Source organism: Hypanus sabinus, chromosome 8 (assembly GCF_030144855.1).
Source record: "Hypanus sabinus isolate sHypSab1 chromosome 8, sHypSab1.hap1, whole genome shotgun sequence".
NCBI lineage: Eukaryota > Metazoa > Chordata > Chondrichthyes > Myliobatiformes > Dasyatidae > Hypanus > Hypanus sabinus.
In genome coordinates, this window is record NC_082713.1 from 29,734,965 (window position 1) to 29,750,126 (window position 15,162).

General features: G+C 39.9%; 1 protein-coding gene across 1 annotated transcript in view; it reads left to right on the forward strand.

Annotated features, from left to right (window-relative positions):
• alg13 (ALG13 UDP-N-acetylglucosaminyltransferase subunit) overlaps window positions 1–15,162 on the forward strand; it is a 111,786-nt gene that overhangs the window by 63,372 nt on the left and 33,252 nt on the right. Inside the window, exons 13-17 of the mRNA XM_059976635.1 lie at window positions 4,100–4,178; window positions 9,085–9,193; window positions 10,004–10,068; window positions 13,193–13,293; window positions 14,927–15,054. Of these exons, the coding sequence (XP_059832618.1) occupies window positions 4,100–4,178; window positions 9,085–9,193; window positions 10,004–10,068; window positions 13,193–13,293; window positions 14,927–15,054 (482 nt within the window). The remainder of the gene's footprint in view (window positions 1–4,099; window positions 4,179–9,084; window positions 9,194–10,003; window positions 10,069–13,192; window positions 13,294–14,926; window positions 15,055–15,162) is intronic.

Here is a 15,162-nt window from a genome sequence, read left to right on the forward strand (position 1 = left end):
ATCTCTACTGCCGTTCCTTTACCTGTCATGTTGTTCTCTCTTTAAGGTATTTCGGAGATTCAGTTTGTTTACTGGATAATATTATTTACTCTAATTCTATGCCTAGTCTATTGTCTATCTACCAGCACTTTAAACTATATATTGGACTGTCCTTGTTTCCTATTCTGTTCTGCCCGTACAGACATCTATTCAGAGCGGTATCCACAAAACTTTCTCTTTGCACTTCGTCTGTTCAGACCCTTATCTCTTAAGGCGGTATCCACGAGGATTTTCTCTATTTTCCCTTTCCCTGCCCGTTCAGACCTTTGTTTTACATGAAGCGGTATCCACAGGGACTTACCAACACCACGTGGAATTTTTCTTAACTTCTTGTTAACTTATTTGTACTTGCCCTCACTGCAGTGTTCTTGATCAATCCTCTGAGCCTCCTGTTAACCCCCAATTCTGCCAGATTCTTTGGACCGGAGAGACCCTTTGGCAGTGGTTCCACACTTCTGAGACTCCAAGTCCTCCCCAAAACCAGCAGAATTCTTTGTCCAAATTGTCGCAAAAAGCGCTTGCCTTTTGTTTGGGTGCACCCTTAATTCTGTTAGCCTTGTGGGGGTCCCTAGAGGACTGGGAAGCATCCCCAATCTGCCGTTTCCTTGCCACGGGTCTCTTCCTGGTGCCGCGGTCGCCAATTTTGTCATGGTTTCTCGTGCCCCACAAACGACCAGGAGATGCAGAAGATTCTTCAAGAAGTATTAAACTTTAATTTGCAAATCAAAGCTGAGACGGTCAGTCATTGAGCTAGTTGCTGATTGCCCACCGATCCTTGTACATAGCATTTTTTATAGCAATCTCCTGGTTTAGTTGTATTAACATATCCAATCAGTCTATAGTTGCATATCACAAGTACATCCACCACTATTGTTTCTATCCATTGACTTAGTCCTGTTCTAATCTACATCTCTTAGCTACCTCTCATTATTAACACACTATTGTCTTCTACATTCTTAAGATTTCATTCCACTAAATTGGATACATATGCATAGCAAATAGTAAACTCAAAGCTGATTACATAATCTGCATCTCTTAGCTACCTTTCATTAACACACCATTGTCTTCTACATTCTTAAGGTTTCATTCTCCTACTAAATTGGATACATGCATAGCAAATAGCAAGTTCAAAGCTGACTACATAGTTTTGATTACACAGCAAACAATGCAACTTTTATACTCCAATAAGACTAGTCAGGCTGCACTTGGAGTATTATCAACAATTTTGAGCAGCATATCTCGGAGGATGTACTGTCATTGGAGAGTCCAGAGGAGGTTCACTATGATTTCAGCAATGAAAGAGTTAACATGAATGTTTGGTAGCTTTGGCATCTCATTGAGTTTAGAATACCGGGGGGGGGGGGGGGGGGGTGGGGGTGGGGGGATCTCATTGAAACCTGCTGAATGTTGAAAGGATGAGTTAGGATGGATATGGAGAGTATGTTTCCTATGGTAGGGGTAGAACAAGAAGGCACAGCCTTAAAATTGAGGGGCAACCCTTTAGAACAGAGGTAAGGAGGAATTTTCTTTTCACCTAGAGAGTAGTGAATCAATAGAATGCTCTGCCATAGACAGCTGTAGAGGGCAAGATCATGGATATATTTAAAGCAAAAGTCGATCATTTCTTAATTGGTCAGGGCATCAGAGGTTGTAGCGAGAATGTGGGTTTGAGTGGGATCTGGGGTCAGCCATGATAGAATGATGGAGCAGATTCAATGGGCTGAATGGCCTAATTCTGCTCTGTTTTATGGTTTTGTACCAATTTTGTTCATCTCAGATATTAATGAGCCTGATTTGATTATTAATCGGGGAACTATTTTAGAGCAGGGTGATATCAGTCATATGATTAAATTAAAGATGCCAGTGTTTGACAAGCTGTCGGGTAATTCTACAAATGGGCAGCAGAAGTGTCAAAATTGGCTGATGAAAACTTATTGTATTAAATTTTACCAGTGTGGTTGAAGAAGTAGGCAATATTGAAAGATATGATGCAAAGAATTCTATGGATTCAGGGAAGAGAATTGAGGGTAATGGAGATCACATGTGCAAAAATGGGGAAAGAGACTTGTGTGATAGCAGGGTTGATGCATCAATTGATGATCTCCTTGAAAATAAGGAGGCTCTTTTTATACTCCAAGGAATGTGGGGGGGAAAATTACAAATCAAAAATAATGTCGAAGACTATATTTAAGAATGTCATGTATCTGACATTCCAGGGGATCTTAACAGCCGAGAAAGAAACTGGAAAACCGCAGGACTTGTTGGTTAATTGGTCATTGTAAATTGTCCGGTGATTAGGCCAGCAGTTATAGGTAGTGTGGCCTGAAGGGCCGGAAGAACCTACACCACACTATCTCAATAAATATCTCTGGAGGACTTGGCAAATCATAGTACACCACTGCTTGTGCACAAAAATGTAGATCAGTGAAACATTTGCTTCTGTGGGATTGTTTTGAAGTGACCAAGTTTTCTAAAGCTTTGCGTGTCCTGGGTAGACCCTATATAGCATGCAGTTGATTTTACTGTTTTGTCCAGGCTTTAAGGATTAAGTAGATTCAGCATATCTGCATACCAGGAGCTGAACTCAAAACTAGCATTGCTTAATCCTCTATTCCCCAAATGGGAGTTTAGGAATGAAGCTCTGTCAAATTCCTGGAAAAGAGAACTTGTCTGCTCACATTCTCTTAACAACTTTTGAATAACCTTGAGGTCAGATTATTTGTGTAAGAAGTTGGGTATCTGAGAGTGCTGGCAACCTGGTCACAAAAGTATAATTAGTCCAACTAAATTAACACTGAAATTGGATTTTGAGTAATTCATGAGAAAAAAGATGTTCGGGTGAGGATCTTGGTGAGAAAGGGAACAGGGTAAAGTGACATTTTACTTTTGTGGAGCATGAAATCTAACACTGGGTTATTAAAATATTAATTGCAATTATATTGGTTGGCATTCACCATGATTAGTGACTATTTTCATGTTGGAAGCTCTGTCTGGATTATTAAAAAAGAGTACCTGGTCCTTGAAAAATGCTTTAATATGGGAAAACACAGCACCTACATTTGAAGTCATGCACTCCGGGGAAACAGGCTGTTCCCACTTTACAATTTTGTATGCCACTGTCTGATTGGATTGCAAAAGAGCTGAGGATGTTCTACGAGGCTGTGGTGGCCAGTGCTATCATGTTTGCTGTTGTGTGCTGGGGCAGCAGGCTGAGGGTAGCAGACACCAACAGAATCAACAAACTCGTATGGCCAGTGATGTTGTGGGGGTGGAACTGGACTCTGACGGTGGTGTCTGAAAAGAGGATGCTGACCAAGTTGCATGCCATCTTGGACAATCTCTCCCATCCACTCCATAATGTACTGGTTAGGCACAGGAGTACGTTCAGCCAGAGACTCATTCCACCGAGATGCAACACTGAGCGTCATAGGAAGTCATTCCTGCCTGTGGCCATCAAACTTTACAACTCCTCCCTCGGAGTGTCAGACATCCTGTGCCAATAGGCTGGTCCTGGACTTATTTCCACTTGGCATGGTTAACTTATTATTTAATTATTTATGGTTTTATATTGCTATTTTTCACTGTTCTTGGTTGGTGCGGCTGTAATGAAACCCAATTTTTCTTGGGATCAATAAAGTATGTCTGTCTTCAGTTAGTTAACTTGGGGTAGTGTAGTACAGATGTCATTTGTCACCAGTACAATACATTTGAATTATTACATAGTTCTGTTGACAGGAAACTAACTGTATCATGATTAAATTACTTAATAGGCTGTTTGCTTTAAAACATTGGGCACATTTTTTAAGAATGAATAATTTTTTGTATTTGAATATTTAAGTCATTTCATTATATTATGAAATTAGTAACATGTTTGTGACAGTGGGAATATTTGGTGGGGGCGCAGAGAAATAAGTAATCTTGAGAATAGTTCATTACCTAGAATTGAAGATATCTTATTTGAGGAGGACATTGAAATGGAATTTGTTAAGAGATTCTCATCTAGGACTACTTTTAAAGAGCTGAAGTAACAAATATTTTAGTCTTTTTTTCTTTTGTCCAGAAAAAATGGCAAAGAAAACAGTGAATTGGAGAGCTCACCAGAGGAGAACATGGCAAAGCATGCTACAGAAGAAATTAAGGTAGCAGTGTTTCATTGAAATGTGAATCAATTTCTTGATACCTTAAGGCTTTTATATAAAAAAAAGAAGACTCGGTGATTCATTATTTCTGATAATTGGTTGTGTACTGGCTACATATTCTGGAATGAGGGTATCTTGTGTACAGGGTATAATCATTATTAAGTAGATTGATTCAATAGCTAACTTGTACTAAGGTCCCATAAGAAGACCAGCTGGTAATCATCTCAATTATTAGTGGCTGGGATAAAATTTGATGAGTGCAAGAGAGAACTCTTCCTCTTGATTCCTTTATTCTCTTGACTCTTGGTCTCTGGGACATCTAGACCCAAATAAAGTGCAGTATGTCTTTGTAATTTTTAAAATGTAAAGCACTACAAAACTTCATTGATAATGCACCAATCACTCCACGTCTAGAATGGAGCTGTATTCTTCAATTTGTTATTGGAAAGAGCTGCCATCAAGACATGTCCTTGTCCTAACTTCTCATTCTTTGAATCGGTTTCATGCAAAGAAATTTAATCCTCACTGAACTATAGTAGGAACAAGGAAATGTCAATGTTTTGAAGCAGACTGAATAAGGTGAAATGAGCCACCAGGCACATGACTATTAGCAAAAAATCCTATAGAGCAATCACCAGTGCTTCTGCTAACTTGATCTCCGAGGAGAATAAGCTGAGCAGTTTTGAGAAAGCCATTGGAGAGATTACCTTGATATCATTAATGTCTAAGAGCCTGTTTCAGTGCTCTAGTGATCTCCAGCCTGTCTGCTTCATGCCAAGCTATTCTGCTTAGCCCCCAGTGGACCTGCATGTGGATCATAGTCCTGTACACCCCTCCCATCCATGTATTTGCTCAAACTTCTCTTAAAGGTTGAAATCAAACTCACATCCACCTGTTGGGAGCTTCTTCCACACTCACTGGCCTTTGAAGTTTCACCACCCATAGCCTGTGACCTCAAGTTCTCATCTCACCCAACCTTAGGAAAATTTTTCTACTATCTATACCCCTCATAACTTTCTATACCTCTATTATATATTAAAAAGCTACCCATTTTGACCTTGCAGTTTCTTGATTCTACCCACAAAGATTCTATATCTTCTAATTGTATATTACTACTTTCTAAGGTTTTTAATTTCTTTTAAAACCAACAGTCACACCAGCTGCACCTCTACCCGCCTGGCAGGATGTCTGTCCTTGGATGTTAAACTCCCAGCTGTACTCTTTCAGCTGTGACTCTGCCTACAATGTCATACCTGCCAATTTCTAGCTGTGCTACAATTACATCTACCTTTTCTGTATACTGTATCAGATACAACACTTAGTGCTGTATTCACCACATTCTTTACAAATTTGTCTCCATGTGCCTGAAATTAAATTTTCATTGCTTTCTAAGCTTTGTCTTATTTATTCTGGAGATTCTGTAACTTCTGCACACTCTATTCCTTTTATTTTATCCATACTTTTCCAAGCTGTTGAACCCCCACCCTACTGTTAGCTTAAGGCTAACAGCTTTAGTTGTGCAATTTGCCAGGACCTTGGTCCCAGCATCATTCAGATGGTCCCATTGGGATAGTTCCCTCCTTCTCAAAAACAGATGCCAATATTCCACAAATTCAAATCCACTTCTACTGTAAATGATGCACTGTTCCACTGTGTTTCAAGAAATCTGCTATTATCCCAGTCTCCCAATATAATCAGATCACTGGATTTAATGACTACAGGCCAGTTGCACTCACTTCCGTAGTAATGTAGAAAGGCTAGTCTTCTCAGTTCTCAAATATATAACTCAACACTTTCTAGATTTGTTATTTTGCTTATGGAGCCAACAGTTCTGTAGATCATGCAGTTAACATCAGTCTGCCATCTCAGCATGTCTTGTACGTGTCCAGGACAAAAAAGTGGGCAGGAAAAATCATTGCAGACAGTATCCACCCAGCAAAAGTGCTTTCTTCCCAAAGCTCACTTATGGAAAGTGCTATAAGCCTATTTCAGGAAAAACTTAACGCCATTTTTAGAAATTTCTTCACCCAGGCAGCAAGATGGCACCAGCGATCATTGGCAACATTCTGCCGACAGCGAAGAAAGCTACTAAATACTCTTATTACAGGGGATCCCAACTTGGGATCCACAAGCTCCTTGCTTAATGGTCCATGGCATGAAAAAAAGTAGGAGATCCTGCCAAACTATGATTGCTGCCTGTAATTTCTGTTAAGGATTTGCCTTTAAACAGACTAAATCATCTGGTGGTTTTGTGATCTGTGGGATTTGACAAAATAGACTCTAGTGTTGGTATGGCCAGGGCAGCTGACACTGGGGATGGACTTTTCAAGGCCTGATAGTGGAAGACCAACCCACACCAATTAAAGTGTTGCACAAGATTAAGTTGAGGATGAGAACAGAAAACTAGCAGGTGTTCAGCGACATCTGCCTGCACTTTCCTCTCTTGCTACTATTGGGTAGTGGGTACAAGAGTCTTGGGTCTCTCACTGCCATGTTCAGGAATAGTGGCTGATTTTCAGCCATCAGTCTCATAGGCGGGTGTCACACATGTCCATGCTGAACAAGCTCTGAGGGCTCTTTTGGGGACTCTGCAGTTCACTTTTCATGTGTTTTTGTCTTTTACTATTTGTCCAATTTGTACTCCTTTGCAAATTGGGTGTAACAGTCTTGTGTGTTTTTAGTGAATTCTATTGTGTTTCTTTGTAAGTGCCTGCAAGAAGATGAATCTCAAGGTTGTATATGATATACATACTTTAAAGTTTAACTTTGATTGCCCATTATAGTTATCCATCCCACCACTATTACCTGTCACTACTGTAAACTTTTAAACTTTTATATTTTTTAATATGCTATTGCATTGAAAATGCATTGTGGAATTTATGCACATTTCATGCCAGATAGATAGATACTTTATTCATCCCCAAGTGGAAATTCAACATTTTTCCAGTGTCCCATTCACTTATTGTAGCAAAAACTAATTATGCACAGTATTTAACAGTATAAATATGATATGCATCTAAAATCACCCTCCCAAAAAGCATTAATACATAGCTTTTAAAAAGTTCTTAAATAGTTTACTAAAGTGCATTGAGTGGTAACTTAAGCTCCGTCCTAACCCCTGGTGGTTGAATTGTAGAGCCGAATGGCGTTGGGGAGTAATGATCTCTTCATCCTGTCTGAGGAGCATTGCATTGACAGCAACCTGCCGCTGAAGCTGCTTCCCTGTCTCTGGATGGTGCTGTGCAGAGGATGTTCAGGGTTTTCCATGATTGACCGTAGCCTACTCAGCGCCCTCCGCTCTGCCACCGATGTCATACTCTCCAGTTCTGTGCCCACAACAGAGCCCGCCTTCCTTACCAGCTTATTAAGACGTGAGGCGTCCCTCTTCTTAATGCTGCCTCCCCAGCACGCCACCACAAAGAAGAGGGCGCTCTCCACAACTGAACGATAGAACATCTGCAGCATCTCACTACAAACATTGAATCATGCCAGCCTTCTGAGGAAGTACAATTGACTCTGTGCTTTCCTGCACAGGGCATCTGTGTTGGCAGTCCAGTTTAGCTTCTCGTCTAACTGCACTCCCAGATACTTGTAGGTCTTAATGTGTACTTTAACCTCTAAGTTAATATTTTAATTCTTTATTCCTATTGTTGAATGTTTTTGTTGCATGTTGCACCGCACAGCAAATTCGTAATACATGCAGATGTATATGGTGAATAAAGTTGATCCTAGCAGTGTATTTTCACATGGATCTTGAGCCATGCATTTTACTTTGATCACACATTATACATGTATTAACCCTATGTGTATGTGACTCAAGTGACAATCCAGAGATTATTACCTGTTATGCACTTGAATTTGATCCCCAACTGCTTAAATTCTTTCAGCACAACCTCTTTCCTTTGGTTCCCACAAAGACTTCAACTGGTTCTTCCACTCCCACTCCAAGTTCCTCTGCAGGTCAGATGAGATGTTCTGAACATGGGCACCAGGCAGACAACACTGCACTTGGGATTCGCAATCCTTGACAGAATTCTCTTCCCCTGATAAAACAATCCCTAATTACAACTATATTTCTTCTCTCCTCCCCACCCCCCCCCCTCTGAACCATAGTGCCACAGTCTGCTTATTGATCCTACCGCTCCCACTCATCCTTAGGGAGCAACTATCTCGCACCTGTATGCAAAACTAACTTGTCAGCTGGTTACTTTATGAAGACTCACCAAGTTGATTGTTTTATCGCATCAGTATTACCATCTGCTTTATCCCAAAGTTATTGTGGTAAACCATGTATATAGGTTGTAATTGGGTTAACTGACTGGACATGCCTGGACACGCCCCTCTGCTGACTGTTCCTGTGGCTCCTCCCACAGACCCCTGTATAAAGGCGATTGTGTCACTGCTCCTCCCACTGTCCAGGACAGACAGACTTGCAGCATGGACGTGGATCCATTTTACTATTCATATAAGCCTTTCAGTACTTTTTTGGAGTAATTGATAGTGCATCAATTATACTTTGAGTAATGGACCTTTTGGAGACTTCATTGAAAAGACAAGTTGAAAATGGAATAATGAAGTATTTAACTTGTAATAGAGCAATGATTTTCTATGATTTTATTTTTAAAACTGAAAAGTCATTGAATATTTTTGATTTTAGCATTTCACCTTTTGTTAGTTTACACTCTGTTTACAAGTTTTTCTCTGGACTGAACAAGGTGATTTGCACTACAAGGATACCAAAGCTGTATGATTTTACTTTGCCTAAATTTGAACCACTTGTGTACTGTTTCAAGTTCAGCTTGGTCAAATGAAGCAATGCCCAGTGTTGAAAACAGTGATTCATCTGATAAGACTAATTTTCTCCAATTTGCACTTCTGATTTATTCAATTACACTGTGTATTTCAGACTGTGGATGGCCCAGCAAAGATGCCATTTCCCTTCAAGGTGTTGAAGGCACTGGATTCAGAAATTTATCGCAATGTGGAATTTGATGTTTGGCTAGACAGCAGGAAAGGTAGCCATTCGTAATGGTCTTATTTCTGTTGCTTTGGAGAGGGTAGGCAGGATGACGTGGGCACTAGCTTCCCCAGCATCCAGAATGTCAAGGAGCAGCATCCATCATTAAGAACCCCTATCACCCAGGCCAAGCGTTCTTCTCATTGCTACTATGAGGGAGGAAGTACAGGAGCCTGAAGGCACAGACTCCGTCTCAGGAACGGATTCTTTTCCTCTCCCATCGGATTTCTGTATGGCCATTGACCCCATAAGTGCAACCACACTTTTCACTATTTTCACTTATTGAATATTTGTGAACTTGTTGTAAGTTAGTTTTTAATGTTTTGTTGCCACGGAACAAATTTCGCAACATATGACATTGCTATTAAATCTTATTATTTTGAATTGGAAATTTGGGAAAATTGCGATAAATAGCCAATTTAGTTTTGAAGCATAGTAAAGACAAAATTATACATAATTTTGACATAAGTAAAAACAATGCTGGAAATGGCACATCAGGAGGTACCCAACAGGAAGAAAGTGGTATTAACATTTCGAATTGATAACGTTATTTTGGTGTATATTGAGCACTTCCTATTTTATAATTCAAATTGGTAGCATTGATTTTTTGCATATTTGACGGTGTGCACCAACAAAAGTGTGCACGTAGTGGTATTTAGAAATCTATTGGTAACCATTACTTCTGTGGTGGTAAACACTCTCTCCCACTGCTTCATATTGACCTTTTTCTATTTATCTTGATTCTGATCTGAATTTGCAGGATCAAAGTGAATATTGTTTCCCCTCAATTTAATTTTTTTTATTACAGAGCAACAGAAAGTGGACTATATGGTGGTTTCTGGACAGCAGTACTGCTTGGGGGATAAATGCCAGGTGAGTTAGACCAAAAGATAGAGGAGCAGAAGTAGGCTATTCAGCCCATTGAGTTTGCTCCGCCATTCAATCATGGGCTGATCCAATTCTTCCAGTCATCCGCACTCCCTTGCTTTCAACCCATACCTTTTGCCTTGGCTAATCAACAACCTATCAATGCCTTAAATACACCCAATGTCTTGGCCTCCATGGACATTTGTGGCAACAAATTCCACAGATTTACCACCCTCTGAAGCAATTTCTCTGCATCTCAGTTCTAAAGAGACATCCTTCAATCCTGAAATCATGCCCTCTTGTCCTAGAATCCCCTACCACGGGAAATAACTTTGCCATATCTAATCTGTTCAGGCCTTTTGACATTCGGAATGTTTCTATGAAATCTGCCCTTATTCTCCTGAATTCAGTGAGTACAAACCAAAACTGCCAGACGTTCCTCATAAGATAACCCTTTCATTCCTGGAATCATTCTCGTGAATCTTCTCTGAACTCTCTCCAATGTCAGTTTATCCTTTCTAAAATAAGGATCCCAAAACTGCACACAATATTGCAAGTGTGGTCTCACAAGTGCCTTAGAGCCTCAACAGCTCATCCCTGCTCTTTTATTCTGTACCTCCTAGAAATGAATGCCAATGCTGCATTTGCCTTTACAACCGACCTGACCTCGAGTTTAACCTTTAGGGTACCCTGCACAAGGACTCCCAAGTCCCTTTGCATCTCTGCATTTTGAATTCTCTCCCCATCTAAATAAGTCTGCCTGTTGATTTCTTCCACTAAAGAGCAATTCCATACACTTTCTAACATTGTATTTCATTTGCCACTTTGGCCACTCCCCTAAACTATCTAAGTCTCTCTGTAGGCTCTGTTTCCTCAACACTACCCACTCCTTCACCTATCTTTGTATCATTGGCAAATTTAGCCACAAATCATTAATACTATAGTCCAAATCTTTGACATGCATCATAAAAAGCAACGGTCCCAACACCGACCCCCTGTGGAACTGCACTGGTAACTGGCAGCCAGCAGAATAGGATCCCTTTATTCCCACACTCTGTTTTCTGCCAGTCAGCCAATGTTCCACCCATGCTAGTAATTCCCCTGTAATTCCATGGGCTCTTATCTTGCTAAGCAGTATCATGTGCAGCACCTTGTCTGAAAGGCCTTCTGAAAATCGAAGTACACCATGTCTACTGCGTCTCCTTTGTCTACCCTGCATGTAATTTCCTGAAAGAATTGCAGTAGATTAGTGAGGCAGGATTTTCCTTTCAGGAAACAATGCTGGCTTTGGCCTTTCTTGTCATGTGCCCCCAGGTACTCAGTAATCTCATGTCTAACAGTCGATTTCAACAGCCTCCCAATCACTTTTCTTTCTGCTGCCTCCCACCCTAAAATAGCAGAGTACAATTTGCAATTTCCCAGTCATCCAATACAATGCCAGAATCTATCAAATCTTGAAGAATCATAATTAATGCCTCTGCAGTTTCTCCAGCTACTTCGTTCAGAAACTGAGGGTACATTCCATCAGGTCCAGGAGATTTATCCACCCTTGACCCATAAGCTTCCTGAGCACCTCTCAGTTATAATTTTTACTGCACAAACTTCACTTCCCTGACACTCTTGAATGTCTGGTATACTGCAGACGTCTTCCACTGAAGACTGATGCAAAATACGCATTCAGTTCCTCTGCAATCTCTGCATCTCTCATAACAATATCTCTAGTGTCATTTTGTATTGGTTCCATATCTACCCTCGACTCTCTTTTACCCTTTATATACTTAAAAGAAAAAGCTTTTATCTTTGATATTAGTCGCCAGCTTCCTCTCATAATTTATTTTTTCCTTTGAATGACCTTCTTTGTTTCCCTCAAGTTCTTAAAAGCTCCCAAACCTCTATCTTCCCGTTAGCTCTGGCTTCCTTATATGCTTTCTCTTTCACTTTTACTTCAGACTTGTCAACCTCTGGAGTGTCCTTTCGTTTGAAAATTTCTTCTTATTTGGAATATATCTATCTTGCACTTCCCTCATTTTTCACAAACTCCAGCCATTCCTGCAAATGTCCCTTTACAGTCAATTTTGGCCAGTTCTTCTCTTCTCTCCCCCCCCCCCCCCAATGCCATTGTAATTTCCTTTATTCCACTGAAATTCTGACACATTGGATTTTATTTTTTCCCTCATTGTGATCATTGTTCCCTAAGGATTCCTTAACCTTAAGCTCTTTTATCACCTCTGGATCATTACACCACACCCAATCCAGCACAGCCAGTTCCCTAGTGGGCTCAACAATAGGCTGTTCTTAAAAAGCCATCCCTTAGACATTCTACAAATTCTGAGGTCCAGTCTTTCCCAATCCACTTTCATGTTAAAATCCCCAATGATTATCATGACATTGCCTTTCTGACATGCCTTTTCTATCTCCTGCTGTAATTTGTAATCTACATCCCAGCTGCTGTTTGGAGGCCTGAATACAGTTGCCATTAGGATCCTTTTACCCGTGCCATTTCTTAACTCAACCTATACTCTATGCCTTACAATCCTATGTCATCTCTTTCCAATGATTTAATATTTCTTATGCACAGAGCCACACCACCCCCTCTGCCTACTAACCTATCTTATTATACCATATATCCTTGGACATTCGGCTCCCAATGGCAGCCATCCTTTAGACATGTTTCAGAGATGGCCACAATGTCGTATTTGCCAATCTGTAGCTGAATTTCAAGATTGTCCATTTTATTCCTTATGCTGTGTGCATTCAAGTACAATGCTCAGTCCAGTATTGCTTTCTAATTTAACTGTACTATGCCTCTATTGCCCTGTAACTCATCCCACTTGCTTTAAGCCCCATCTTGCCTGTTCTTTCTATATCTGTTGCATGCTGTCTTTTGATTTGTTTTCCCTTTCCTCAGCCCCATCACCCTGGTTCCCATCCCCCAGTGGTCATCAGTCTTACAAGCCCCAATGTTTTTTTTTGAGTGAAGTGTACTTCGTTTTTCAATTTGGTGATCTCATTAAGTTTCCATATTTTCTGATAATTCGTTAATTAAGCTGTAATTTTTGTAACTAATTCTGTGAAATGGGTGACTATAAATTTATTCAGTACCCGCTGATCCAAAAGTGTGTGTCTACAGGTGAAACTTGAGCAAGGAGGGAAATACTACCATGCTCACATTCAAGAAGCAGGACAAGATGGCAACTCGGTGACTGTCTTCATAGAAGAATTAGCTGGAAAGTTAGTTTTTGTGCAACTTTTATTCAATAGAACAATATTCCCTGTTCAATACAGGTATTGGGCTAATAAAACAGAGGCAATTGCAATATAACCATGTTTCTGAAATTGTTACCAGAATTGAAGCTGACTGCTGTGGAGATGGGTTGGCTGAGGGAAGAATGTAGAAATATTAAGGGTAAAATGTTTGACTATAGTGAGTACCATCTATTAATCCTGAGAGCATTAAATATTATTGGCTAAATTTTAATTCTACCTGCAAATCCTGATTTGGAACTGAAGGTAAATTGACTAATAAGCTAAATGAGCTCAAACCTTACAATGAGAATATTAGTGTATTGGAGAGGTTGAGAGTTTGAAGGAAAGGATGATGAAATAAGTTCCTCATCTTGACTACTTCAAAACCAAACCATATGGACTTGTAATCTCAAAGTTTGCTCATGGTTCAAGGAGTTCAGTATTGATCCTCCATCCTCCATTTATTCACTCAATCTTACGATGGTTAAAAATGTTCCCCAAACTAAGCTGGAAAAGGGTGTTTCAGTTCAAAGTGATTTCCAAGTGCTCTGCTTACTATCTAATGTACATTCTTGTGAATTGACTGTAATCACTGTCTCATTATCCATACAAACAGTTCAGTACAGAAACAGGCCCTTCGGCCCACAATGTTTTGCCAAACTAAACTCCTAAACTAGTCACTTCTGTTTGCACAATGTCCATACTCTTCAATTCTTTGTGAAGTCGCATGACAATCTGATTGCCTCTATCTGGTTTGCCTCCACTCCACCCCAGGCAGTGCATTGAGGAACCCACCACTCTCTGCATAAAATAAAATTTGCCCCGCATGCTCTTCTTTGAGCTTGCCCTTTTCACATCAAGTCTGTGGCCTGTAGTATTAGATATCGAGCAGTAGTGAATCAAGGCAACTGGACTTTGTGTCTAGAAGACATTTCGCCACTCATCAAAGAGGCTTCTTCAGTTCCAATCCATGGTGAATACTTTTCTGGCTTATAAACTGAGTTGCTCTTTAAACAACAGTTTAGTTAAGCTTTCCTCATTTTAAGAACTGGGAGGGACCTTGCCCACACTTATTTGGACTGGTTAGTCTTTTAAGGTGATTATGGGATGAATTTAGCATGTTGGTATCCAAGTGAAAGAAAGTTAATAAATTTTTCATATTGCTCTCTGGCTTCCTGTGATGCAAATGAACGTGTGACTATTGAGTAAGATTGCCTTCAAAATAAGACGAGAAAAGATGAATGCTAGATGTGAAAGCAGATTTCCACAACAGTATAGTGAACAATTGAATAAATGTTAAGAAAAATGATCTTGGGTGTACGAGTGCTTCTTCCTACATTACCAGTTTAGAACAACCAGCTTATGAAAAGCAATAGGGACCTTTTTTAGGCTACTTGGGGGTATGGGAGGAAAAATTAAAATGCAATTAAAGATACTTTGGGCATAGTTACCATTTTTCTCAAAGTATTCAATTAATGAAATACTAGAGGATAATTAATTGGGATGGCATAACATGGTTCAAAAGACTTAGCACTAATAAAAACAATAGAGATTGTTAGACATTTGTATTGAGTTCCATCTTGATGTTCCTGTAAAATGTAATCTTAATTATTCCCAGGCACACTGTTCCTTTGACAAATCTGAAGCCAGTGACTCAGGTAACACCAGTTCCTGCCTGGAATATTATTTCAAACAGAAAAGGTGGAAATTACCAGAAGATACCCAGTGGCTATATTTCAGAGTTGGGTTAGTAATGAGTTGAGTGCATTAAATGTCAATCTATGGTTATGGTTCAAATGTTTAAAATAAAAAAACAATGCAGTTCCCAAATTAAGTACTTTTTTGTATTATAAA